Source organism: Capra hircus, chromosome 13 (genome assembly GCF_001704415.2).
Source record: "Capra hircus breed San Clemente chromosome 13, ASM170441v1, whole genome shotgun sequence".
In the NCBI taxonomy this organism is placed as follows: domain Eukaryota; kingdom Metazoa; phylum Chordata; class Mammalia; order Artiodactyla; family Bovidae; genus Capra; species Capra hircus.
In genome coordinates this window covers 70,660,270-70,685,555 of record NC_030820.1, presented here as the reverse complement: position 1 = coordinate 70,685,555, position 25,286 = coordinate 70,660,270, and the positions used below count along the sequence as shown (strand labels likewise).

General features: G+C 40.9%; 1 protein-coding gene across 6 annotated transcripts in view; it reads left to right on the top strand.

Annotated features, from left to right (window-relative positions):
* The window catches only part of PTPRT (protein tyrosine phosphatase, receptor type T), a 1,156,023-nt gene that overhangs the window by 731,500 nt on the left and 399,237 nt on the right, over positions 1-25,286 (top strand). For all 6 annotated transcript variants that reach the window (XM_018057887.1, XM_005688694.3, XM_018057889.1 and 3 more), the window contains exon 8: positions 852-1,148. In XM_018057887.1, the coding sequence (XP_017913376.1) occupies positions 852-1,148 (297 nt within the window). The remainder of the gene's footprint in view (positions 1-851; positions 1,149-25,286) is intronic.

Genomic DNA, 25,286 nt, shown 5'->3' with positions numbered 1-25,286 from the left:
TTTTTAATAGCTGAGTAGTATTCCATTGTACCACATCTTTATCCCTTCCTTTGCTGATGGACATTTAGGTTCCTGCCATGTCTTGGCTGTTGTGAATAGTGCTGCTATGAACACGGGGGTGCAATTATCTTTCTGAATTATAGTTTTGTCCAAATCTGTGCCTAGGAGTTGGACCGTTGCATCAAATCTATTTTAGAATGATACCCCTGGAGAGGCCTGTTTGGTGGAGAAAGGAGAGGAGAGAAGGAAGGGTTGAAGGGTGTTGTGGGAGGCTCCAAAAGGATCTGCTGTGTTTTCAGTGAAAGGAAAGGAGGTTCCAAGGCGTTGTCCACTGGTCGCAGTGACAGCCTGGGTGCTGTGGGTTGCGGAGGCAGCTCAGTGTGCATCCTCTGCACTCGAGTGCAGTGAGCTGGAAAGAGGGGGCTGGTTTCTCAAGGGGAAGGATGTGGCCAGATGAAATGTAAGGAGATAGATCAGAACTGCAGCTTCCTTCTCAATTAGTATTTTCCCAAAGCATTGTGTGCGCTGTTGGTGGTACCCACAATGGTCCTCAGTGGTACCCTGATGAACCTCAATAATTTTAACAACTTTGCATTTTTTCCAAATGGTTAATATTCATTTATGACCAGTGATTCAGGCTTTCCCTTTAAATAGGTTTTCTTTAGATGCTTGTCTTTAAATAATAGGTTTGTTTTACAGAAAAATATTAGTTAAATTATATTCTAAGTGGTGAAATCAGGAAGGCAGTGGCTGAATTGGTGAGAGCTGTGTTCCCTTGTTTTAGCAGAGCCCCCACCCCGCCTTCCCAATGGCCTGCTCAGAGCCCCGTGTCTTGTGTGTGTGTCTTGCAGACCCGGTGCACGGCCCACAGAACGTGGAGATCGTGGACATCCGAGCCCGGCAGCTGACCCTGCAGTGGGAGCCCTTTGGCTACGCGGTAACCCGCTGCCACAGCTACAACCTCACAGTGCAGTACCAGTACGTGTTCAACCAGCAGCAGTACGAGGCCGAGGAGCTCATCCAGACCTCCTCCCACTACACCCTGCGGGGCCTGCGTCCCTTCATGACCATCCGGCTGCGGCTGCTGCTGTCCAACCCCGAAGGCCGGATGGAGAGCGAGGAGCTGGTGGTGCAGACGGAGGAGGATGGTGAGTCAGGGAGTGGGCGTGCTCCCTCAGGAACTGGGAGGGCTGGACCAGCTCAGGCGGCCACGCCTAGCAGTTGCAAGAGTTTATTTTTTTCCAGCATCTTTCGTCTCTCTGTCAGTGTATCAGCATCTTCTCTAAGCTCTTCAGTAACACACCATGCAGGCTGTACAGTACACAACTCCGGGGGCCCTGTGCCCCTAGACAGTGACACCTCTGCCACAGACACACGCTCATCCACATCCCTGCTCTCACTTTATGCCACCTGCTGTGCCAGCATTTGACCACACTGATGCCTCTCAAAAGAGAAGGTGTGTATTGATCATACTGTTGAGACATGTTGAGTTTGGAGTCAGACGGCTCTGGATTCTCTTAAAAATTAGCATCAGAAAATACACATAAAGAGCTTGGCACACACATTGAATGCACCCAGAGCCACATATTCACCTGGGTGTCCTACAGGCATCTCAACAAAGTATCCAAAATTGAACTCATTTCCTCCTCTTTACTGACTTCTCTCCCTGTGTTCAGGTATACTTCCTAGAACACAGGGAGGCCTGAGTGATGGTCCCGGGTGGGATCAAGACCCATATCCTCAGCTGCAAAGCCCCACAAGTGTACAGGGGAAAGCCCTGCAACCTCTTCTAACTTGTCCCTCGTTCCCTTCATCTTATCCTAGACCTGGAAGTTTTATCAAATCTGCCTTTGTAACAAGCCCCGCCCCCAGTACCTTTTAAAATCATCCTTGCAGCCACTCTCTTTGCAGCCCCTCTAGACTGTGCTTCTGGGTAGCATAGTGGTGGGGATTCAGCCTCTGTCACCTTGTTCCTCCAGCTTCCTGTCTTGCAAAGAACCTCGGTCTCCTGTGGGTGCAGCTCTCACTTGGGTCAGATGTTAGTGCCCTGCTTCCTGGGAGCCTATTCCTGTCCAGCCACCAATAGAGGGTCAGACGTCTCATCTTGGCTTCATTCTGTGGCCCTGGATTTGGGTTCTAATGAAGCTGCCAGAACTTTCTCTAGATTTGGCTCCATTGTATCAAAGATAAATAGCTCCTTTGACAGCACATAGACTGTCTGTCTGAAAAGTCAGACTCTGGAACCAAAAGTGCCTGGAGAAAGTTGTTTAACCTCTCAGCGCCTGGGTTCCTTATCTGTAAAAATGGAGATAGATTGGGAATTCTCTGGCGATCCAGTGGTTAGGACTCTGTGCTTCCGCTATTGGGGGCCCATATTTGATCACTGGTCAGGGAACTAAGACCCCCCAGCCATGTGGTTATTTGAAAAAAAAAGGAGACAATCATAGCACTTAACTTCTAGGTTATTGTGCTCATAGAAAAGATGGCATGTATAGAAACTAGAATCATATCCATAAGACTCTTAAGTTTTCATTAAATGTAGCTACTACATTTGCACTAAGTCCCCACCCCCCGCCCCCCCAAAAAATCTTGGCAAAGAATCCCCTAGCACAATCAACCTAGAAACCACCCATCCATCTCTTTAGAGCTGTAGATGTCCACTGTCTTAGCTATAGAAAACATGACATCGATATCCAAGGAATGGCAATGTGGCAGAATTTCACATTAACTTAAAAATAATCAAATAAACCATCCACATTCATATTTCCAATAACATTAAACTTCATTTTATATAATAAGGAGATACAGAGTTGGGGCAAGTAGGGTGGTTTGGTGGCTTAGTTGCTAAGTTCTGTCTGACTCTTGTGACTCCATGGACTGTAGCCCACCGAGCTCCTCTGTGCATGGGATTTTGCAAGCAAGAATACTGGAATGGGTAGCCATTTCCTTCTCCAGGGCATCTTCCCAGCCCAGATATCAAACACGGGTCTCCAGCATTGCAGGTGGTCTCTTTCCTGACGGAGCCACCAGGGAAGCCCAGGGTGGTTTAGTGACAAGAGTTCATGGGGGGAACCTGGTTGTTGGACAAGGGGGTCGGGGAGCCAGTGTTGGGAACCAGCATGAAAATGCAGGATGCTGAAGATGAACAGGAGGGTTTAGCCCAGGAAGAGCTCAGGACATTTCTTGCCAAGATGCTCTGCCTGCCTTGGGCCACTTATTGAGGACTACCTATATGTGCAGCTGCACATCCCAAGTCCCATCTTTAAGGCATGCCCCAACCTCTCCATTTCTTCTTCTCATCACCAAGGGAGAGGGGAAACAGTCACAAGGTCTTTATCAAAACAGATTGAGAACAGCAATGCTTTGAAATTAAATTTTAATCACACACCATTAATGGCAGCACCTCCATCTCTGCTCTCCCAAGCTGTGTGGGCATCATCACAGTAAAAGCACGAACATTCAGGACACCAGGCCTCTGGCTTGCAGCTCTCCCGAGGCCCCACCTCAGGGGGCATGGAGGCTACAGGAAGGTCTCAGAAGAGCACAAGACCCTGTGCATGCCGCGGTTACGTTCCATTTCTCCTGAAGAGGGGAGAGGCACTATCTCTGTTTGCTGGGGGCTCATTGACGTTGAGGTCGAGCTGCAGATGGAGCTCAGCTCTAGTCCATTAACTGAAACCCCTTCAGGGAACCAAGGAAGCATCTTGCAGGTTGAGCTGGCTGGAGTCATGGTGCTTTCATCTGTGCTACAAAATTGTCTTCTGGGAAATGTGTGGAATTTGTAATTCCATCACCCCAGTGCCTTTGTGAGCATGTGAAGTAACCCACCACTGATGAGAACAGCTTGTGGCCATTGAGCCCCAGTGTTTCATCTGCGAAGGGGTTGTTAATACGAGGCTAAACAGGTTCTTTATGTTTTCCCCTTTTCTTCACAAATGTCTCAGACAAAAACCGCAACTCAGCTTGCTGGGTGGTTATTTCTCTGCCTTCAACCAAACCACAGCCAAGACTGTGAAATGGAATCTCTGAGATTCTAAAAAAGGAAAACAAAATAGATGATGTTCTCATTTTGGCTCCCCCTTGTTGAGACCTATAGTGGGCTAGACACACATGTTATATACTATGATTCATACTTGACTTTTGCTTTGAAATGTTTCAAAACCATGGAAAAATTGGAAGAAGAGTATAAGCAAGATCTGTAAACCCTTCATGAGACTTAACACTAGCGAACACCTTGCTATCTAGTTTTTCATAGGCATATATGATACCTATGTATGATATAGGGCTTCCCTGACAGCTCAGTTGGTAAAGAATCTGCCTGCAATACAGGAGACCTTGGTTCAATTCCTGGGTCAGGAAGATCTGCTGGAAAAGGGATAGGCTACCCACTCCAGTATTCTTGGTTCCCCTTGTGGCTCAGCTGATAAAGAATCTGCCTGCAGTGTGGGAGACCTGCGTTTGATCCCTGGGGTGGTAAGATCCCCTGGAGAAGGGAAAAGCTACCCACTCCAGCACTCTGCCTGGAGAATTCCATGGACTGTATAGCCAATGGGGTCACGAAGAGTTGGACACAACTGAGTAACTTTCACTTTCACGTGTGTGATATATTTGATATGGAAATAACATATATAACTATACATATAATATTTTTAACTATTTGAAAGTAAGTGGCAGAAGTCATGATACCTCACCCCTAAATTCTTTAGCATACGTGACAGTTAATGATAAGGACTTGCTCCTCTGTACCCACAATACCATAGAACATCTAAGAAATTTTGCAGCGATTCTAAAACAATCAAATAGACAATCTGTATTCATATTTCCAGTAACATTAAACCTGATTTTATCTGACAAACCAGAATATGAGACATGTTTGGCTAAGATAGTCTATGAGTTGGTGATGTAGGTTTCTCTCTGTAGCATGTCAAGAGGTACATGACCTCAGGGACCCCCTCTACTGGTGATGCTGAGTTGGTCCCTTAGATAAGGTGGGGACCACCCAGTCTCCTCAGAGTAAATGTGGCGCCTTTTCTCTTTGTAAATTAGCTCTCCTGTGCAGTGGTATTTTGAGATCTTTAAGTATCTCTAGTCCCCAAGAATTAAAAAAAAATTTTTTTATGAAGTACGGTCGATTTACAATGTTAATTTCTTCTGCACAGCAAACTGACTCAGTTATACATTTATATATTTTTTCCATATCCTTTTTCATTATGGTTTGTCAGAGGATATTGAATATAGTCCCCTGTGCTGTATAATAGGACCTTGTTGTTTAACCATCCTATATGTAATAGTTTACATCTGCTAATCCCAAACTCACAGTCCTTCTCTTCCCTACCCTTCTCCCGCTTGGCAACCACAGGTCTGTTCTCTGTATCTGTGAGTCTCTTTCTGTTTTGTAGACAAGTTCATTTGTGCCATATTTTAGATTTCACACATAAGGGATATTATGTGATATCATATCTTTCTGACTTACTTTGCTTAGTACAATAATATCTTTTGCTCCAAGTGGCAGTATTCTTTTTTCTTTTTATGGCTGAGTGATATTCCATTGTGTATGCATACACACACACACACACACACACACACACACACATACACATATGCACAACATACCACATTTCTTCATTCACTCATCTGTGGATGAACATGTAGTTTGCCTCTATGTCTTGACTGTTGTAAATGGTGCTGCTGTGAACCTTGGGGTGCATGTATCTTTTTGGATTAGAGTTTTGTCCAGATATATGCCCAGGAGTGGGATTGCTGGATCATACGGCAACTCTTATTTTTAGTTTTCTGAGGAACCTTCATACTGTTCTCCATAGAGGCGGCACCAATTTACATTCCCGCCAGCAGTGAAGGGGAGTTCCCTTTTCTCCACACACTCTCCAGCATTTGTTATTTGTAGACTTTTTAATCATGACCATTCTCACTTGTGTGAGGTGGTACCTCACTGCAGTTTTGATTTGTATTCCTCTAATAATTAGGGATGTTGAACATCTTTCATGTGCCTATTGGCCATTTCTGTGTCTTCTTTAGAGAAATGGCTGTTTAGGTCTTCTGCCCATTTTTCAGTTGGGCTGTTTCTGTTTTTGTCATTAAGTTGTATAAGCTGTTTGTATAATTTGGAAATTTAGCCCCTGCTGGTTACACTGTTTGCAAGTATTTTCTCCCATTATGTAGGACAGGAGCCTGGTGCACCGCAGCGCATGGGGTTGCAAAGAATAAAACCAACTTAGTGACTGAGCATGCATGCAGTTAGTCTTTTGTTTTACTTACGGTTTCATTTCCTTTGCGAAAGGTTGTAAGTTTGATTAGGTGCCATTTTTTTTTTTTTTTTGGTTTGTTTTTGTTTTTATTTCTATTGCCTTGGGAGGTTAACCTAAGGAAACATTGGTATGATTTATGTCAGAGAATTTTTGCCTTCAATCTCTTCTAGGAATTTTATGGTGTCATAGCTTATGTTTAAGTCTTTAAGTCATTTTGAACTTATCATTGTATGTGATGTGAGGGCGTGTTCTAACTTCATTGATTTCCATGCAGCAGTCCAACTTTCCCAGCATTACTTGATGAAGAGACTGTCTCTTTTCCATTTTGTAGTCTCGCCTCCTTTGTTGACGATTCATTGCCCCTGGGCATGTGGGTTTATTTCTGGGTTCTCTGTTCTGTTTCATTGATCTGTATGTCTGTTTTTGTGCCAGTACCATGCCGTTTTGATTGTTCTAACTTTGTAATGTGTCTGAAGTCTGGGAGTGTTATGCTTCCTGCTTTGCTCTTTCTCCTCAGGATTGCTTTGCCAGTTCTGGGTCTCCCCAAGAACTTTGGACCCGAAGATTTTAGCACTCCCTGATAATCTTCACCTGAATCAGCTAGTACTGATACTTGCAAAAGGCTGTTTTTAAATCTAGCATTCCCTCTGCATGTATTGTTTTGCATTCTTCTTTATGAAACAGCTTTCTCTCCTCATCCCCATCCCCATTTTTACTTTCCCTGTTGACTCATGGGTCTTTTTTTTTTTTTTAACTCAATGTATTAAAATCCATCACTGTCATTATTCTTTTCAGTGCTCAAACTGTCTCATATGTAGCTTGTGAGAGTCCCTTCTTATTGGCTGCTAGGTCCTTTTGACATGGTCTCATTCGTTTTCTTTGCTTCTGGTGCAACAGAACATTCCAGACTACCCTTGTAATGTCTCTGCCCTAGACCTGGAGTTAACCACTTATCCAAGGATTTCTGGTGTTACTGAGTGGAGATTGAACATTTTGGCACTAAGAGATGCATCTTATGTGTGCTCAGTGTGCCTCCAGGCTCTTCAAGAAGGTAGAGCTGGGGAATATAATTTATCTGTTTAAATAATATTGTTGTTGTTCATTCACTAAGTCATGTCTTGACTCTGTGTAACCCTATGGACTGTAGCTCGCCAACCTCCTCTGTCCTCCATTATTTCCCAGAGTTTGCTCAAATGCACAGCCATTGAGCATCACCAGCTATGATGCTGATGCTGTCTAACTATCTCATCCTCTGCCACCCACTTCTCCTTTTGCCTTCAGTCTTTCCCAGCATCAGGGTCTTTTCCAAGGAGTGAGTTCTTCGTATCAGATGGCCAAAGTATTGGTGCTTAAGCTTCCTTAAGCAACATTCCTTCCAATGAATATTGAAGTCTGATTTACTTTTTGATTGACTGGTTTGAGCTCCTTTCAAACCAAGGGACTCTCAACAGCCTTCTCGAGCACCACAATTCAAAAGCATCAATTCTTTGGCTCTCCACCTTCATTATGGTCAACCTCTCACATCCTTACATGACTGCTGAGAAAGCCATAGCTTTGACTATACAGACCTTTCTCAGCAAACATGTTCAGTTCAGTTCAGTTGCTCAGTCGTGTCCGACTCTTTGCAACCCCATGAACCACAGCATGCCAGGCCTCCGTGTCCATCACCAACTCCCAGAGTCCACCCAAACCCATGTCCATTGTGTCAGTGATACCATCCAGCCATCTCATCCTCTGTCATCCCCTTCTCCTGCCCCCAATCCTTCCCAGCATCAGGGTATTTTCAAATGAGTCAGCTCTCCACATCAGGTGGCCAAAGTATTGGAGTTTCAGTTTCAACATCCATCCCTCCAATGAACACCCGGGACTGATCTCCTTTAGGATGGACTGGTTGGATCTCCTTGTAGTCCAAGGGACCCTCAAGATTCTTTTCCAACACCACAGTTAAAAAGCATCAATGCTTCAGTGCTCAGCTTTCTTTATAGTCCAACTCTCACATTCATACATGACTACTGAAAAAATCATAGCCTTGACTAGATGGACATTTGCTGGCAAAGTAATGTCTCTACTTTTTAAATTGCTGTCTACATTGGTCATAACTTTTCTTGCAAGGAGCAAGCGTCTTTTAATTTCAGGGCTGCAGTCACCATCTGCAGTGACTTTGGAGCCCAAAAAAATAAAGTCTGACACTGTTTCCACTGTTTCCCCATCTATTTGCCATAAAGTGATGGGACCGGATGCCATGATCTTCGTTTTCTGAATGTTGAGCTTTAAGCCAACTTTTTCACTCTCCTCTTTCACTTTCATCAAGTGGCTCTTTAGTTCTTCTTCACTTTCTGCTATAAGGGTGGTGTCATCTGCATATCTGAAGTTATTGATATTTTTTCTGGCAATCTTGATTCCAGCTTGTGCTTCATCCAGCCCAGCGTTTCTCATGATGTACTCTCATATGAGTTAAATAAGCAGGGTGACAATATACAGCCTTGACATACTGCTTTTCCTATTTGGAAATAGTCTGTTGTTCCATGTCCAGTTCTAACTGTTGCTTCCTGACCTGTATACAGGTTTCTCAAGAGGCAGGTCAGGTGGTCTGGTATTCCCATCTCTTTCAGAATTTTCCACAGTTTATTGTGATGCACACAGTCAAAGGCTTTGGCATAGTCAATAAAGCAGAAATAGATGTTTTTCTGGAACTCTCTTGCTTTTTCCATGATCCAGCAGATGTTGGCAATTTGATCTCTGGTTCCTTTGCCTTTTCTAAAACCAGCTTGAACATCTGGAAGTTCACGATTCACATATTGCTGAAGCCTGGCTTGGAGAATTTTGAGCATTACTTTACTAGCATGTGAGATGAGTGCAATTGTGCAATAGTTTGAGCATTCTTTGGCATTACCTTTCTTTGGGATTGGAATGAAAACTGACCTTTTCCAGTCCCGTGGCCACTGCTGAGTTTTCCAAATGTGCTGACATATTGAGTGCAGCACTTTCACAGAATCATCTTTTAGAATTAGAAAAAGCTCAACTGGAATTCCATCACCTCCACTAGCTTTGTTTGTAGTGATGCTTCCTAAGGCGTACTTGACTTGACATTCCAGGATGTCTGGCTCTAGGTGAGTGGGAGTGATCACACCATCTTGATTATCTGGGTTATGAAGATCTTTTTTGTACAGTTCTATGTATTCTTGCCACCTCTTCTTAATATCTTCTGCTTCTGTTAGGTCCATACCATTTCTATCCTTTATTGACCCCATCTTTGCATGAAATGTTCCCTTGGTATCTCTGATTTTCTTGAAGAGATCTCTAGTCTTTCCCATTCTGTTGTTTTCCTCTATTTCTTTGCATTGATCGCTGAGGAAGGCTTTCTTATCTCTTCTTGCTTTTCTTTGGAACTCTGCATTCAAATGGGTATATCTTTCCTTTTCTCCTTTGCTTTTTGCCTTTCTTCTTTTCACAGCTATTTGTAAGGCCTCCTCAGACAGCCATTTTGCTTTTTTGCATTTCTTTTCCATGGAGATGGTCTTGATTCCTGTCTCCTGTACAATGTCACGAACCTCATTCCATAGTTCATCAGGCACTCTGTCTATCAGATCTAGGCCCTTAAATCTATTTCTCACTTCCACTGTATAATCATAACGGATTTGATTTAGGTCATACCTGAATGGTCTAGCGGTTTTCCCTACTTTTTTCAATTTGAGTCTGAATTTGGCAATAAGGAGTTCATGATCTGAGCCACAGTCTGTTCCCGGTCTTGTTTTTGCTGACTGTATAGAGCTTCTCCATCTTTGGCATGGAGAAGCTCTATACAGTCACCAAAAATCATGAACTCACACTAATTCAAATCCAGCCCCTCAGAATTCTTCTCAGCTTATACATATCTACCTCCACCCACAGTGAGAAGCCCAGTTCCCCAGCTTCACATTTTTTTTTTTTTGGCTGCATCATACAATACATACAGAGTAGTTTCAGAATTATAATACCAGTCCTCCTAACAAACAGGAAAGCTACTAAATTAGGTTAAAGGTTTTCTTTTTAGATTTTCTCTCTTTGAGCAGTCAAGAAGCCATGTCCAAAGGTTCATTCTTTTCTCTGGATGGTTATATTATCAATTTAATACCCAATTGTGTTCATTTATTTCAGTTTTAATTTTGCCTTCTCCTCATCCTCTTTGCTTTAATATAATTGTTTTTAATATCAAAAGTTTCTTTGTTTGAAACTCAGAACTCTATAAAAAGGTATACTCAGAGAAGTATTGCCAGCATCTCTCTTTCATACTGTTCCTATCCATACCAGAAATGTAATCACCTGTAAAATACTTATTTCAGATATATCTTTCTTATATATAGACCATTTTGCAAAAAAGTGAAAACTATTGTTCTCTTATTTTTATGTAAAAGATAACACATTAAGTATACTCTGCATCTTATGTTTTTGTTCACTTAATATGCCATGGAAATCAGTATGTGCTGGTTTGTACAGGGTTGTATCGTTCTTTTATAGCTGTTTGAGGCTTAATTATGTGAAAATAGCATGAGAATTCAGGCAGGATCCTCTGGTTGTTCCCATTATTTCCTATGATAAATAGTACTGTAGCCACTATTGTGCATATTGTGATATTGTGGAGCTGTATTTTCATGAGAAATTCCTTAAAGTGGGATTACTGGGGTCAGTAAGTAAATGTATATGCATTTTTGTTAGATAATGACAGATACTTCTCCGTAAAAGTTCTATCATTTTACCTGTTCATCAGCAATGTCAGTTCAGTTCAGTCGCTCAGTTGTGTCCTATTCTTTGCTACCCCATGGACTGCAGCACACCAGGCTTCCCTGTCCATCACCAACTCCCAGAGCATGCTCAAACTCAGGTCCATCGAGTTGGTGATGCCATCCAACCATCGCCATCAGCAATGTAGATTCATTTAATCTTAACATCAAACATGAAAAAGCAAGCAGTATCATTTTTATTATTTTACGGTAAGGAATTTAGACGCCCATGTAATTTATCGCAGTATAAAAATCTAGTTGATTATAATTAGTAATATATAGGATATAATATATTAATATAATTGATATGTGCTTAATCACATATGGTACATATATTATTTCATTTGAGACATGTACTTTCATTGTAGAGAAGACAGACATATTTCAGGAATGAGTGCCTGTATTTTCTTGTGCATTTCCAACAAGATTAATTATCTGGTTTCTCAAGTCACAGAAAGCTAGAAGAAGGCTGCATACTGCTAGGGATAGGTGTTTGGACAGTAACAAGATGCAGTACATAAAATCTGGAAAAGAGGAAAGTGAGAAGAAAAGTGTAAAAAGCAGTGACAACAAGGCAGTAAGTGATGCAGTCCAGACCCATTTAGTGGGGGCGGGGTGCGGGGTAGAAAGCCATACACATCTGAGTAATTCCGGAGCCATCATTTACTTAGAGCTCAGTACATGTGTGATGTTTACAGAGATGACCTTGAGCTATCATAGAGTAAGGAGGAGTGCAAGTACAGTTTTCAAATGCCCACTATGAGCTATGTGTTGTTCTGATAGTCTTCATTCATGTAGTCAGTTCCCAAATACTGTGATGTAGATACTACTGATACTGTGTGGATGAGAAGTCTGAGGCTTAGAGAGTTTAAGGAACCTGTCTAAGCAGGTAGCAAGTGGAAGAGGCAATAAATAGATCCCAAAATCTTATTTCTGCTTTCTCCCCCAACCCCATCTAAGATACAGAACTATCCCTGGCCAATATCTCCCTGAACACTCTGTTTTTTTCTTTTTTATAGTACTTATCATTACCTGAAATACTGTGTGTGTGTGTGCATGTGTGTGTGTGTGCGTGCGCCCTTGCCTCTTTCATGATATCACTGAACTCTGTTTATATACACTAGTAAGGTAAAGAAGTGCATCATGGATTTTATTTATATTCAAACCCAGCTTATACTGGTGTGATAGAGCTAACTATTAGCCTCTCTTCTGGCCTCTGAATCCAGTGATATCACATTCATTGCTTGAAATCAACCATGGTGATGTTTATACAATGGAAATTGGCAAACATTTTGAGGTTTTATTTTGTTTTGTTTTCCTGGAGAGCTGGCTGTGAAACATTTACTAATACACCACTGGTATAGTTCCATTAAAAAGGTATGTTTGACATCTTAAGATAGAAAAATTCATCCAGAAAAAAATGATCTTCCCTCCAGCAAGACTGGAAATTACAAGGTAGATTGAAATTGTCTAAATCTATCTTTTCTCTATAAGACTTCCAGATTCCTCTGAATCATTTTCAAATTATTTCAATTTTTAAGTTAGTCCAGAGCCTCTATAGTGAGCAAAAACCAACTAATCAATAAATATGGCATCCAGAATGGAGAGGCAAACAATAATCAGTAAAGAAGACCTAGCCAAAAAAGGGGGCTTCTGTTGACTCTGCAGGACTCTGTGCTCTTAAATAAACTAATTGTTACTTCTCACAACTACTCTCAAAGTTCACCATTAGTCCCACTTTTCAGATGTGAAAATGGAGAGGAAGGAAGAAGAGGAAAGGATAAGACAGGCGAGGACAGGAGAAAACTTCCCTTGATAACATTCTGTCCTTCTTTTATGTTGAAATGAAAATTTCCCTTAAATTACCATCTGAGTTTTAGGCACAAGAAAACATCTGGTTTAATTACAGTGAATTTACATGAACCTACTGACAAGAAGCACAGTTAAAATTAGCAATTTTAGTGTGCTTTTTTTTTGTTTTGTTTTAAAGAGAATGAAATTATAAAGTAATTAACCTTTGTTGTAGAACTCTGTCAAAAGGATGGAAAGTTCCGTGCTGTTAGCAAAAGAAATTCTAGAAAGGGAATATGTGGATTCACTAAGGAATTATAAAGAGAAAAAAGAAGGGTAACGCAACTTAGAATTAGAAGATAAGACAAATCAGGAATCTTTCCTCAAGGAAGTCTTTTCACAGTGGGGTTGGTGGAGTCCTAATTGACTCTAAAGAAAGCATAGTCACCCCTCCATATCCATGGATTCCATGTCCTTGGGTTTGGTATCCATGGGCTTCATATTTGTGGGTTCCATATCTGCAGATTGATTTAGAAATCAATGGGCTGTTGGATAAATCCTCCCATGGGGAGCCCCCAATATGGAGGGTGGGTGTGTGTGTGTTAGTCGCTCAGTTGTGTCCAACTCTTTGCAACCCCATGGACTGTAGCCCATCAGGTCCTTTCTCCATGGAATTCTCCAGGCAAGAACACCGCCACACCCTTCTCCGGGGGATCTTTCTGACCCAGGGCTCGAGCTGCATCTCCTGCATTGCAGGCAGATTGCTTACAGATTCTTTACCATCTGACCCACTGGCAAAACCCCAATATGGAGGGTGGTGTCATATAAAGGATTTGAGCTTCAGTGGATTTTGTTATTTTTTTATCCTGAATCCCATCCCTGCAGACACTGAGGGTCAACTATTAGTTGGCTTCATTGAAAAAGACGTCTTGACTTAATGGAGGAGTAGTGGGATGTGGTGAAAAAGAGCCTTGGCCTAGGGCTGAGATGACCTGATTTTGCCACTAACTTGACTCTGTTGTGACTTGTCTTTCAGCCTTTCTAAGCCCACATGTCTACCAGGTGATGGAAGAAAGGGGTAATTCAGAAACCAACATGAAATCAGAAAGATCTGGGCTATATCTAGGCTCCATTCACTACTTTGCAGTTAAATTAGTTGCATTGTGTATACTTTAGTCCCTCCATCAGTAAAATGGGCAGTGGTCATCCTGTTGATTTCTATATGAGATCCTACATGAAAGTCACTCTCTGCCATGAGCCATGTTAAGGGGTGTATGGCCAATGGGCCAGACCTGACAGGCTGCTTGTTGTTTTTACTGAGTCATGTGGTCTGTGGGATCTTTGTTCCCCCAGCAGGGATTGCAGTCCCCTAGAGTGGGTTGCCACACCCTTCTCCAGGGGATGAGAAGTGAAATGCACAATGAAAGCACAGAGTCCTAAACCATTGGACCACCAGGGAATTCCCTCTGCAGGATGCTTTTTTAAACTTTTTATCTTGTATTGAGGTATAGCCAATTAATAAACAATGTTGTGGTAGTTTCAGGTGAATAGCGAAGGTACTCAGCCACACGTATATATGTATCCATAGAAAGGGAAGGGAAAGGGAAGTCACTCAGTCGTGTCCAACTCTTTGCGACCTCATGAACAGTAGCCTCCCAGGCTCCTCCGTCCATGGGATTTCCAGGCAAGAGTACTAGAGTGGGTTGCCATTGCCTTCTCCAGGGGATCTTCCTGACCCAGGGATTGAACCCAGGTCTCCCGCATTGTAGGCAGACCCTTTACCATCTGAGCCACCAGGGAAGTCTGTGTATACCTAGCAGATTGCTTTTTAATCGAGGATGTGTGACTCAGAAAAAACAAACCAGGGATCTTTGTGAGATTTCTATTAGTCATGGGCAAGGGACTATATTATAATTGCCTACAATACTTCTGTAATCTCAGTTTCAAACATCTCACTCTGACCCTAGAAATGAATGGGTGTGGCAGTGTTCCAGCAGAATTTTATTTACAAAACAGGCAGCTGGTTTCATTTGTCAGTGGCCATAGTTTGCTGACCCTTAATCCACACTCATTCCTCTAATTATTTCTTCCAGTCATTTGGCTTTAAAATCTATCCATAAGCTGATGATTTCTCCAATTGATGTTTCCAGGTCAGACCTTTCCCTTGCCCTCCAAGTCATCTATCCAACTGCCTGTTGACTCTTTCTACCTGGATTGCTGGCCACTGGAATTAGACATTGCCAGAGCTGACCTCCTGATCATCCCTCAATCACTATCAAACTCAATTCTTCTCATACTCTTCACCTCAGTTAATGGCAACTCCATTTTATTAACGGCTCAAGTCAGATACCTTGAGTCCTCACTTTTATCACATCAAAAGCCCTAGATTGCAGATTCCAGATAACACCCTTCACCCTGTATTCTCTGTGACTGGCACCCTCCCACCCCCAACCCCTGCTTTGTGCAAAGCAGCAACCCTGCTCACTCCTTAATCCCATCCATGAGCACATTCTCTTGACTCTTCTTTTAATATATAACAAGACCTTGATCATATTTTTTTTACAGCCTCTACTGCCAGCTCTTGGGTCCAAACCACTGAGATTTCCAACCTGGATTACTAAAGTGGTCTCCAAAATGGCCTGTCAGCTTTAGCCCTGGCCCCTGCACTGTTTAATCGACTCAGGAACCAGAAGAGCTTGTTAAAAACCATGAGGCGGATCACAGCATCACCCCTCTGCATCACCTTCCAGTGGTTTCTCGTGTCAGTGAGATTAAAAGCCCAGGTCTTTATGGTGGCTCATCAGGTCCCATGTAGCCATGCTACCACTTCTGATTGCCTCTCTGGCCTCATCTTCTTCTGCCTCTGCCCTGCATCAGTCCAGCTACTGTTGTTCTGGAACGTGCCAGATGTGTCCTGCCTCAGGATATTTGTATTTGCCATTTCTTCTAACCAGAATAATCTTTCCGCAAAAATACAGGGCTGATTTCTTCACCTCCTTCACATCTTTGCTTAGATGTCACCTTTGAGGAAGATCTTCCTCTACTTTTCTATTAAAAACTGGACTCTTCTAACACCACACTCCTTGTCCTTCTTTCCAGAACTGTGTATCTCCTTAGGGTTTGTTGTTTGACATGCTTCCTGTTTCACTCTGCTTCTAATTATATCTCTTCTCCCACTAGCTTGTATACCAAGGAGACAATGATGGCTTTCTTCTATTTTCATTTACTGGTACTTTTAAGCACTTAGAATGGTGCCAGGTAAATAATAGGCATGCAATAAATGTAATATTGAATGAATTAATCTTCAGCATCTCCTCAGAGACAAAATAGTTTTTTAAATAACTTACATAGCAATCAGAAGATTTTGAAAGCTGTTAAACATACTCAGTAAGCTACGAGAAGATATGGCTTCTCTGATTAGCAATATGACACTACTTAGAGACCATAGATAGATATATAGATACCAAGGGAAATACTAACAATTCTGATTCTGCAGAAGAACCAAATTGATGATCTCCAGACTGCACTAGAGCAGTTCTCAGAGAATGTGATGGGACAATGGGGAGGAGCAAATACGCAGAGGAACAACTTTGTGCCAAAAGCTTTGCTAGGCACTTAACGTGCATTCAAATATTGAATCTTCACAATAGCTATGGAGGAGGTATTGGGCTGGCCAAGAAGTTCATTCAGGTTTTTGTACGATGGTGTGGGAAAACCCAAATGAACTTTTTGACCAACCCCATACTATTTCAGTTCTCATTTTAAAGTAAGGAAACTGAGTCACAGAGAGTTTAATCAGTTTGTCCCAGTTTGTACGACAAATAAGCAGTGAGAATTAGAATAAACCTAGGCAGTCTGGCTCAGCCCGTGATGTTAGTACTGTGTTACAGGTCTGCATGATGAAAAAGAGAGTTCTGATTCAAAGTGGTCGTTGGATCATTCTTCTTAAACTAACTTCCCAAAAAGATAGGAAGAAAAATGCCTTTCATTTTGCCCTGAGAGTTATAAGAGGTTGCTGTACCCATGCTTGAGGAATTAATGCAGAGCAGTGTTGCAGGGTGGGGAACTACATGGAGAAAAGATGATAGAGTTGTGACTTCACTGAAAGAACCCCACCCCCAGTTCCTTGGGTCACAAGAAGGGACTTCTAAGCCCAACTGCATAAATACCTTCCAACTCTGCCCAGAGCTAAATGCACAGGTGGGTTTTAGAGTTGGTTGACAGGACTAGGCAGTCGGGATCAGGAGGTCTTAATGTTGAGGCATCTTTATACGCCAGTCCATAGAGCAGAGGATGGGAGCCCTCAGTCCAAGCCTGTGTATCGTAAAGCAGGAAAGCAGAGGGACATGAGGAAAGCGCATCTTTAGGAAGAGGCATTTCAGTTAAAGGTAGGGGCGGTGCTCTAAGTAACATCAGGCTGCCCCCCCAGCCACCCAAAGTCAAAACAAGTCCTTTTTTTAAAAAAAAAGAAGCTTTGCGCTGCCTTTGCACTGGTTATTTCTTTTCACTAATTTTCCCCTGTTAATCCTGACATCCAAGCAAGCAGACCCCTTATCTGGCCAAGTACTAATGGGCATATCTAAATTTTACCTTGCCCTCTGGATTGGGAATATTAAAAACAAGAGCTCATATAATCTACTAGCAGAACATATCTCAACCCACCAAAGTAGATGAGCCTGCTTGGTTGTATAAACAAAGGTTAGTAAACAGGTGAAAACATGCTTTCATTCTTATTAAAGAGGTCCAATCTGATAATGCAAAGCAAATGTCCCCTAAGAAAAATAGCAAGAAACAAGATTTTAAAACATAATAAAAGCCATATTCTTAATAGGATGTATTGATATAAATAAATGCTGGATTAGAACATGTTCATGGAATGGAAATTACTGATATTAAAAAAAGAGGTTAGTTCTCCCAGACTGATCTTTTTAAAAGAATTTAGCACTATTTGTTATATGTATTATTTTTATTTAATAATAAACTCCATAGCACTTAAGGATATATGTTTAAGGTAGAAGAACTATAATGAAAACACAGTCATGATTATTAAGAAGTTAAGACTGATTACCTTTTGAGGGTATGAAGTTGTTGATAAATTAATAAGATGTGTATTTGTTGTATATGCTTGTGTAGTGTTTCTTTCACAGTAAAAAAAAAAAAGAAAAGAAAAGATAAAATGAAGATAATTAAATATCCAGAGGTTAAAGCATCTGCCTGCAATACAGGAGACCTGGGTTCTATCCCTGGGTTGGGAAGATCCCCTGGAGAAGAAAATGGCAACCCACTCCAGTATTCTCGCCTGGAGGATCCCATGGACAGAGGAGCCTCGTGGGCTACAGTCAATGGGGTCACAAACAGTCAGACACTGTTATGCCTGCAGTCCAAGTCCCCACAGCTGAGAAAACAAGACATCCACGGCAATGCAAACGCAAAAAGGGAGTTTATTGCTAGTTCGAGCCAGGGCCCAAGTCACATCCAGCGCAGTGGAGTGGGAGCAAGGGCCCCGAGCCCTGAATTACAGCAGTATTTATAGGTTTAAGACAAAGACAGGGAGTTGGCAGGGGTGGATTGATTGCAAGGGTTCCTTAGCATCTACTAATTGGCTAGATTTTCACGCGCGGGCTTTCTCAGGGGGTTTTCATCCTCGTCCTGATAAGCTTGAACCAGGCTACAGATTGGTCGAGTCCTGGCTCCGGCAGAGGATGATCTCAGCTCCTCCTTGGCAATAACTCAGCCCCTTTATAAAGGAGACTTAGGCCTACCTTGGCCCCCTGAAGCCTGTCACTGCGCCTGTTTGGTCTAACAACACGACTGAGCGACTACACTTCACTTCACTTCACTTTTATACAAATAAATTTGACATTTATGAACTATGGAAATATTCCTAGCAAAATACAAATGTAAAAAACTTGACTAAGGGGGCAAATGTATAAAATTCTACAACAAACAGAGAAATATAATCAGTATTTTAAACTTTTCCAACAAAAAACACACCAGTTCTAGATTGTCTTGTTACTGAGTCCAAGCTCACTCTGCTTGCCACACAGCAGGCCAATGAATCCTAGAGACAAGGTGTTAAGGCAAGGAATGTGATGTTTTGGGGAAGGCTGGCTGACTAAGAAGATGGCAGACTAACATCTCAAAGTGACCATCTTGTCAGGGTCTAGGTGCCAGGTTGTTTTATAGAGTCAAAGAGCGAGAAGCAATGAGGAGCTACAGTCAAAAGGCAGAATAGAGAGGGAAAGACAGAGAGGAAGGAAAGTAAAAAGGATCTTCCGTCTCCCAAAACACCTCTAGGAAGGGCCAGCCTTTGGGGGTTAATCTCTTCTTTTTGTTGTAGCTATTCACGGTGGGCAGGCTCAGATTATCTTTCTGTGAGCTGAACAAAGGCTCTTTAACTGTCAGGAAGAGGGGCAGGATCCTCTGAGGCAGGCCATTATGTATGATTGTAATAACAAAAGCAAAGGAAAGTAAGCCAAAGAGTTTCTAGTATGGAGTTGGAAATGGCTTCTCCCTGCAACAGTCTTACAAGTGCCTTCAGACAAATAGAGAAGGCATTGGTAACCACAGTCTCGCATCTACACTTGCAGAGAGCAGAAGAAGAAGGAACTCTCCTCTCCTCATGTTAGGGTACCAGTTTATCCGTAATAAAGACAGACAAGCTTATTTATGAGAAAAAGGACAACTAGATGCAAATACCCCAAACAAAATATTAGCAAACAATCCAGCACTGTATGCAACTAGGGAAAATATGGTTTATTTTAGAAAGTTAATGTTGGTTCAACATTAGTAAATCCATTAATGCATTCACTACATTAGTGAAGTAAGAGAGGATTGTTACTTCAATAGATAACAGAAAAAAAGCTTCAGTTAAACTCAGCATGATTTAAGAAGAAAATATCCTTGTATTCAGGAATAAAAAGACCTTCTTACTCTGATAAAGGGCAGCATAAGACCCATATTAATACAGACACCATGCCCAAGGATGAAATAATAAAATCATTTCCTTTAAAGTTGGAAAGCACACAGATGCTTATCATTATCTCCATAAAATATTGTATTGGTAGCTTTGGTTGAAGACAAAGAGTTAAAAGATTGGATAAGAACAAAACTGTCATTAACTGTAGATGCTATGGTTATTTATATAGATAATCCAGTAAACTTACACATAGTTTATTAGAATTAAAAAGAGAATATAGCATATTTGAAAAAGTCAACATTACAAAATAAATTGCATTTCTATTCACCTAACAAGTACATTTTTTTAAAGATACTATTTATACCAATAAAAATACATGATATTTAGAAATAAGCCATACAAAAAGATTTCAAGATACATAGTATTAATATATGTAAATATAAAAAGTGCTAAAGAAGACCTAAGTAAGAGAAATCCCATGTTTATGGATAGGAAAACCCAATTTTTAAAGACATATAAATACATCAATGATTTCCCAATAATTCAGGCAACTTCAGTATAAAAATAAGACTTTTCTGGGGGGAGGGGTGGAATTTACAAGCTAGGCTTAAAATGTATATGCAGGAAGAAAAGACATAAATACAGTCCTGAACACAATAGGCAATGTTGCAGGCCTTGCTCTACCAGAGGAGGGACCATCGGTATATGGACAGTAAGCACCAACAGCTCTGTTGCTGTCTTTTTTCCAGCTTTGTTGTGGTATAATTGATAAATAAACTTGTATATTTTTAACATGTACAACATGATGATTCAATACCTGTATACATTGTGAAATGGTTACATCAAGTTACTAAGTCTGTTTTTCTTTTTCCCATGTGAAAAAAAAAAAGAGAAAAGCTGATAAATTTGACTACATCAGAATTAAGAACGGATCTTTAGCCAAAGGTAATATAAGTGGGTAGGGAGGACAAAAACTAAGAGAATATTTTTATAACATACACAGCCAATGAAAGGATCAATAAGAAGGATATATAAGGAAACTCTAAAAATCAATAAGAAGAATACAGTAATGTCTAGCAAACACTAAAAGATGGTCAGCCTCTTTAGAAAATAGACAAAAGCAAGTAAAATCTTAATCAACTGTCACTTCACACTCACCGTATGGGGTAGAATATAAAAATCTGATAATACCTAGTGTTTGTAAGGATGTAAGGAAACAGGAACTTTCAGAACATTGTTGGAGGGAGTATACACTGCTGCCACCCCTTGGGAAGACCACTTGGCATCACTCAGGAAAGCTGAAGACAGGTATTTCCCTTAGTCTGTCTCTCCCGTTCCCAGGTATACCTTAGTGACATCATGTATATTTTCAACAAAATATTTTCATAGGAGCAATGTTGTAACCTCATCAGGAAATAGTTTTAATGTCTGTCTACAGTGATAAATAAGAAATTTAGAAAATAAATAAGACTCTATTCATAAAACTTACGGGAATGAAATACAACTACCTGCATCAGTGTGAATGAATCTCAAAGCAGTATTGAGTGAAAAAAGCAGATAATGTAATACAAACACTCAATTTTATGTATGTAAGAGAGACTAGGAAGAGCTAAATGATATTTTGTCTTGAGATAAATGTATATATTTATAACTCCAAATAAAAATAAAGAATGAGTAACATACAATTTAGAATAATATCCATTTTTTATTGGCATATAATTGTTCTCCAATGTTGGGTTAGTTTCTGCTGTACAGCAAAATGAACCAGCCACATATATAAATGTGCCCCCTTTTCCTTGGACTTGCTTCCCATTTAGGTCACCATGGAGCACTGAATAGAGTTCCCTGTGCTACACAGTCGGTTCTCATTAGTTACGTGTGTTACACGTAGTGGGGTATGTGTGTGAATCCCGATCTCCGAGTCCATCCCACCTCGCCCTCCCCGCCTTGATAGCCATGCATCCATTCTCTACGTCTGTGTCTGTTTCTGCTTCACAAATACGTTCATCTGTACGATTTTTCTATATTCCATAGATATGCATTAATATATATTTGTTTTTCTGACTTAGTCACTCTATGACACTCTCTGGGTCCATCCATGTCTCTGCAAATGGCACAGTTTTATTCATTTTACCTGCTGGGTAATATTCCATTGTATACATGTACCAGTGCACTGTTTTTTGGTGGGGAAGAGAGGAGTTGAGGGTGAGATACATAGGATGCTTCCATGATACAGTGATGTTTTATTTCTTAGAGTGGATAGTAGGTGCATATGTGGTCATTTCATAATTATTATTTAAATATCCATTTGTTATACATAATTTTCCTATATATTTCATAAGAAAAACTTCTTAATACAAAAATAGTATGAGCAAAAGTAACAAAATCCTAGGAATGCAAGTTATAACAAATGAGAAAAACATAACTTTTAACTGAGAGACGTAAAAAGAAACATTAATAAATGTGGATTAATCAACATTACTAATAGAAGGACTCATTATTAAAGAGTATCCTTTGTCCCCTGGAGAAGTGAAGAGTGTAACTGAAATTACAATTCTAATGGAACATTTCGAAGTTTTGTAAAGTTATTCCAATATTCCTTCAGAAGACTACACGAGTAGTGATAGTCCAGAAAACTTTGCGAAAGAATGATGGTATTTGGAAAGGACCTGTTCTGTTGAATATTAAAATATGTTATATCAGCACAACAGAGAGATACTGTCGGAATAGAAGCTATGACTCAATGAAATAGAACAGAAAGCCAACAACATATGCTGGAATATAAAAAAATAATTTAATGTGGTAATAAAATGGCATTTTAAATCACTGGGGAAAGTTTTGACTGGGCAATTTATTGTCCTAAGAATATTGTCAGGAACTCTAGTTAGGTTTCCACTTTGTACAAGGCATAAAGTTGATCCCAGATGGATTAAAATGTTAGGTTTAAGAAGAAAAAGATGGGAATAAAGCATGAAATAGAAAGAAGAAAACACAGATGACTATTCATCTGGGTTGAGAAGGAAAATTTTCTCTGAGCTGGTATGGAAGGAAAAGCCCAGGTGGGGGTCCCAGCTTGATGCTCCCCGTCAGAATCTGCAGCCCATAGACCTTTCCTTTCCTTAGTGCAGAGCACAGGCACCTCTCCATTCAGCATTCTCTTCCCCTCTTAAAACTCCTCCCAGTTACTGACGAAGCTCCTCCTCCAGGACACCTTTGGTAAATAATTCCTCTCTCTCTTCTCAAGAAAGCAAGAGTCATTCAAACACCTCAGCCCCCTTCTCCAAAGCATCTGTGCATTTTCTTCCTCTTCTCTTGTCTCACAGAGGGAAGGATGCTCTCTTCCCACCCACTCCTGCCCCAGCATTTTGAGGACCCTACTAACATCAGTTATTTCCTCTCTCTTTCCCATCCTTCTACTTCTTACGTCAATTTCAGATTTTCCCTAGTTACCTTGAATCATGCCATAACTTCTCCCATCTTTGGGAGGAGCGGTACTTTGGTTGCATATCTCATTTCTGTTCCATCTTGCATTCCCTTCACCTTCACAGCAAAAATAATTACTTGTCTCAACACAGTCCCTCAACTTCCACTCTTCTCCCCCCGCTAAACAACGGCTTGATGCCGATGTTCTTGAATTACTCTTGGTCAGCTCACAGATAACTTTGAAGACACTACATCCAGTGAGAGAATGTAAGGTTGCTTCTCACTCAGCAGCCATACCTGTTACAGTAACTTCTTGAGCCTCCCATGGCTGCTTCAGTGACAACCCACTTTCCTGGTTTTTTGTTGCCTCTATGAATACAGCTTCCCTGTTTCTAAATTTCTTTGTTTTCCTCCTTGAGGTTGGAGTTGCTTTTTGCCTTAGTCCTATACTTGCTACTTTTGTTCTCTTCTGCTACAAGATCTATTCCCTGACCCTGGTTTCAGTGTCTAAATATTGCTACTCACCCCCTACCCCGCTGGTACTCAGCATTGCTCCACATACTTGTCCAATGAGCTATGACAGAACTGAGCTTGCCAGCTTCCTTGCCATCGTCCTCTAAGGTTTCTTTTTATGACAACCCCCTGATCCATCCTATTTGTGTAGAACAAAAGAGCTGGGGTCTTCCTTGATACATCTCTTCCCTCCATCACTACCAAATCATACATGCTTAGCCCCCCCCGCCAAATTTCTGACACAGTTGTGTTCTCTTCTACATAACCATCACCGTGGTCCAAGATACCATCTTTTCTCCCCAAGGTGATGTTTTTCCTTCCACTTTTCCCCCACAAAGCCATCCACCACACTCTTAACATCCACCCTCCCCATGCTTGTCCTAATAGCTTCTTCTTACCTATAGACCCTAACTTACTTTCCATGTAGTATCCTGACTAAATAATATGCCAGACTAGATTTTCTCTGCTGCTGCAAAGTCGCTTTAGTTGTGTCTGACTCTGTGCAACCCCATAGACAGAAGCCCACCAGGCTCCCCCGTTCCTGGGATTCTCCAGGCAAGAACACTAGAGTGGGTTGCCATTTTCTTCTCCAATGCATGAAAGTGAAAAGTGAAAATTGAAATGGAAGTCGCTCAGTCATGTCCGACTCTTAGCAACCCCATGGACTAGAGCCTACCAGGCTCCTCCATCCATGGGATTTACCAGGCAAGAGTATTGGAGTGGGGTGCCATTACCTTCTCTGAGATTTTCTCTACTGATTATAATTCTTCCAACATCTTGTGTGTTTACCTCAAAATCCTAATAATGACTTTGAAAAACTAATTATGAGTGCAATTATTTATTTAATGTAGTTTCCCTTTATAGAATACAAGCTTTATCAAGGATTTAAGTATGTCTGTCTTTGTTATTGGTGTATCTGTAATGTCTATCACCAAGTCCCTTGGACATATTAGGTACTGAATAACTATTTGTAGAAAGGATGACTGGATAAGGAAAATCAATAAGAGATCTGAATACTTAGAAGCTTCTACATACCTAAAAGATTTATAAAGCAAATGAGAAACTGACCAAAATTATTGTAACCTATGTAAAAAAGCTTAAGTCCTTAAAAATAGATTATAAGTCATAAGACAATGATAAACAGAAATGAAGAGCCACGCAGGAAAATGAGCACAGGGCGTAGAGAGCATGTTCATAAAAGAATCAATGCAAATAGCCAATTAAATGGAAAAATCTGCATTCTCTGATATTCTAAAAAAGATACACATGCATACACTTAATCTTTTAAACAGTCATTGTTGGCATGGATTAGGAATCGACATATTCTTCTCTTTGGGGAGCCCAGAATGGTGCAAACTTTCTGGAAGGAAATCTGGTAATATGTATCAAACGCATTAAAGATAAAATAATCCATCTGTTTTGACCCAATAAATTAATTTCCAAGAATTTATCTTAGGGACATCAGCAGAGTTGCATGCAAATACTTATTTGTAAGACTGCTTATTACAGTGTTACTTATAATCATCAAGAATTCAAACCAACTTTAATGCCCAATAATAAAGGATTGGTGACGAAAATGGGGCATATCCTGTTCTAAGCAGCCATTAAAATGCA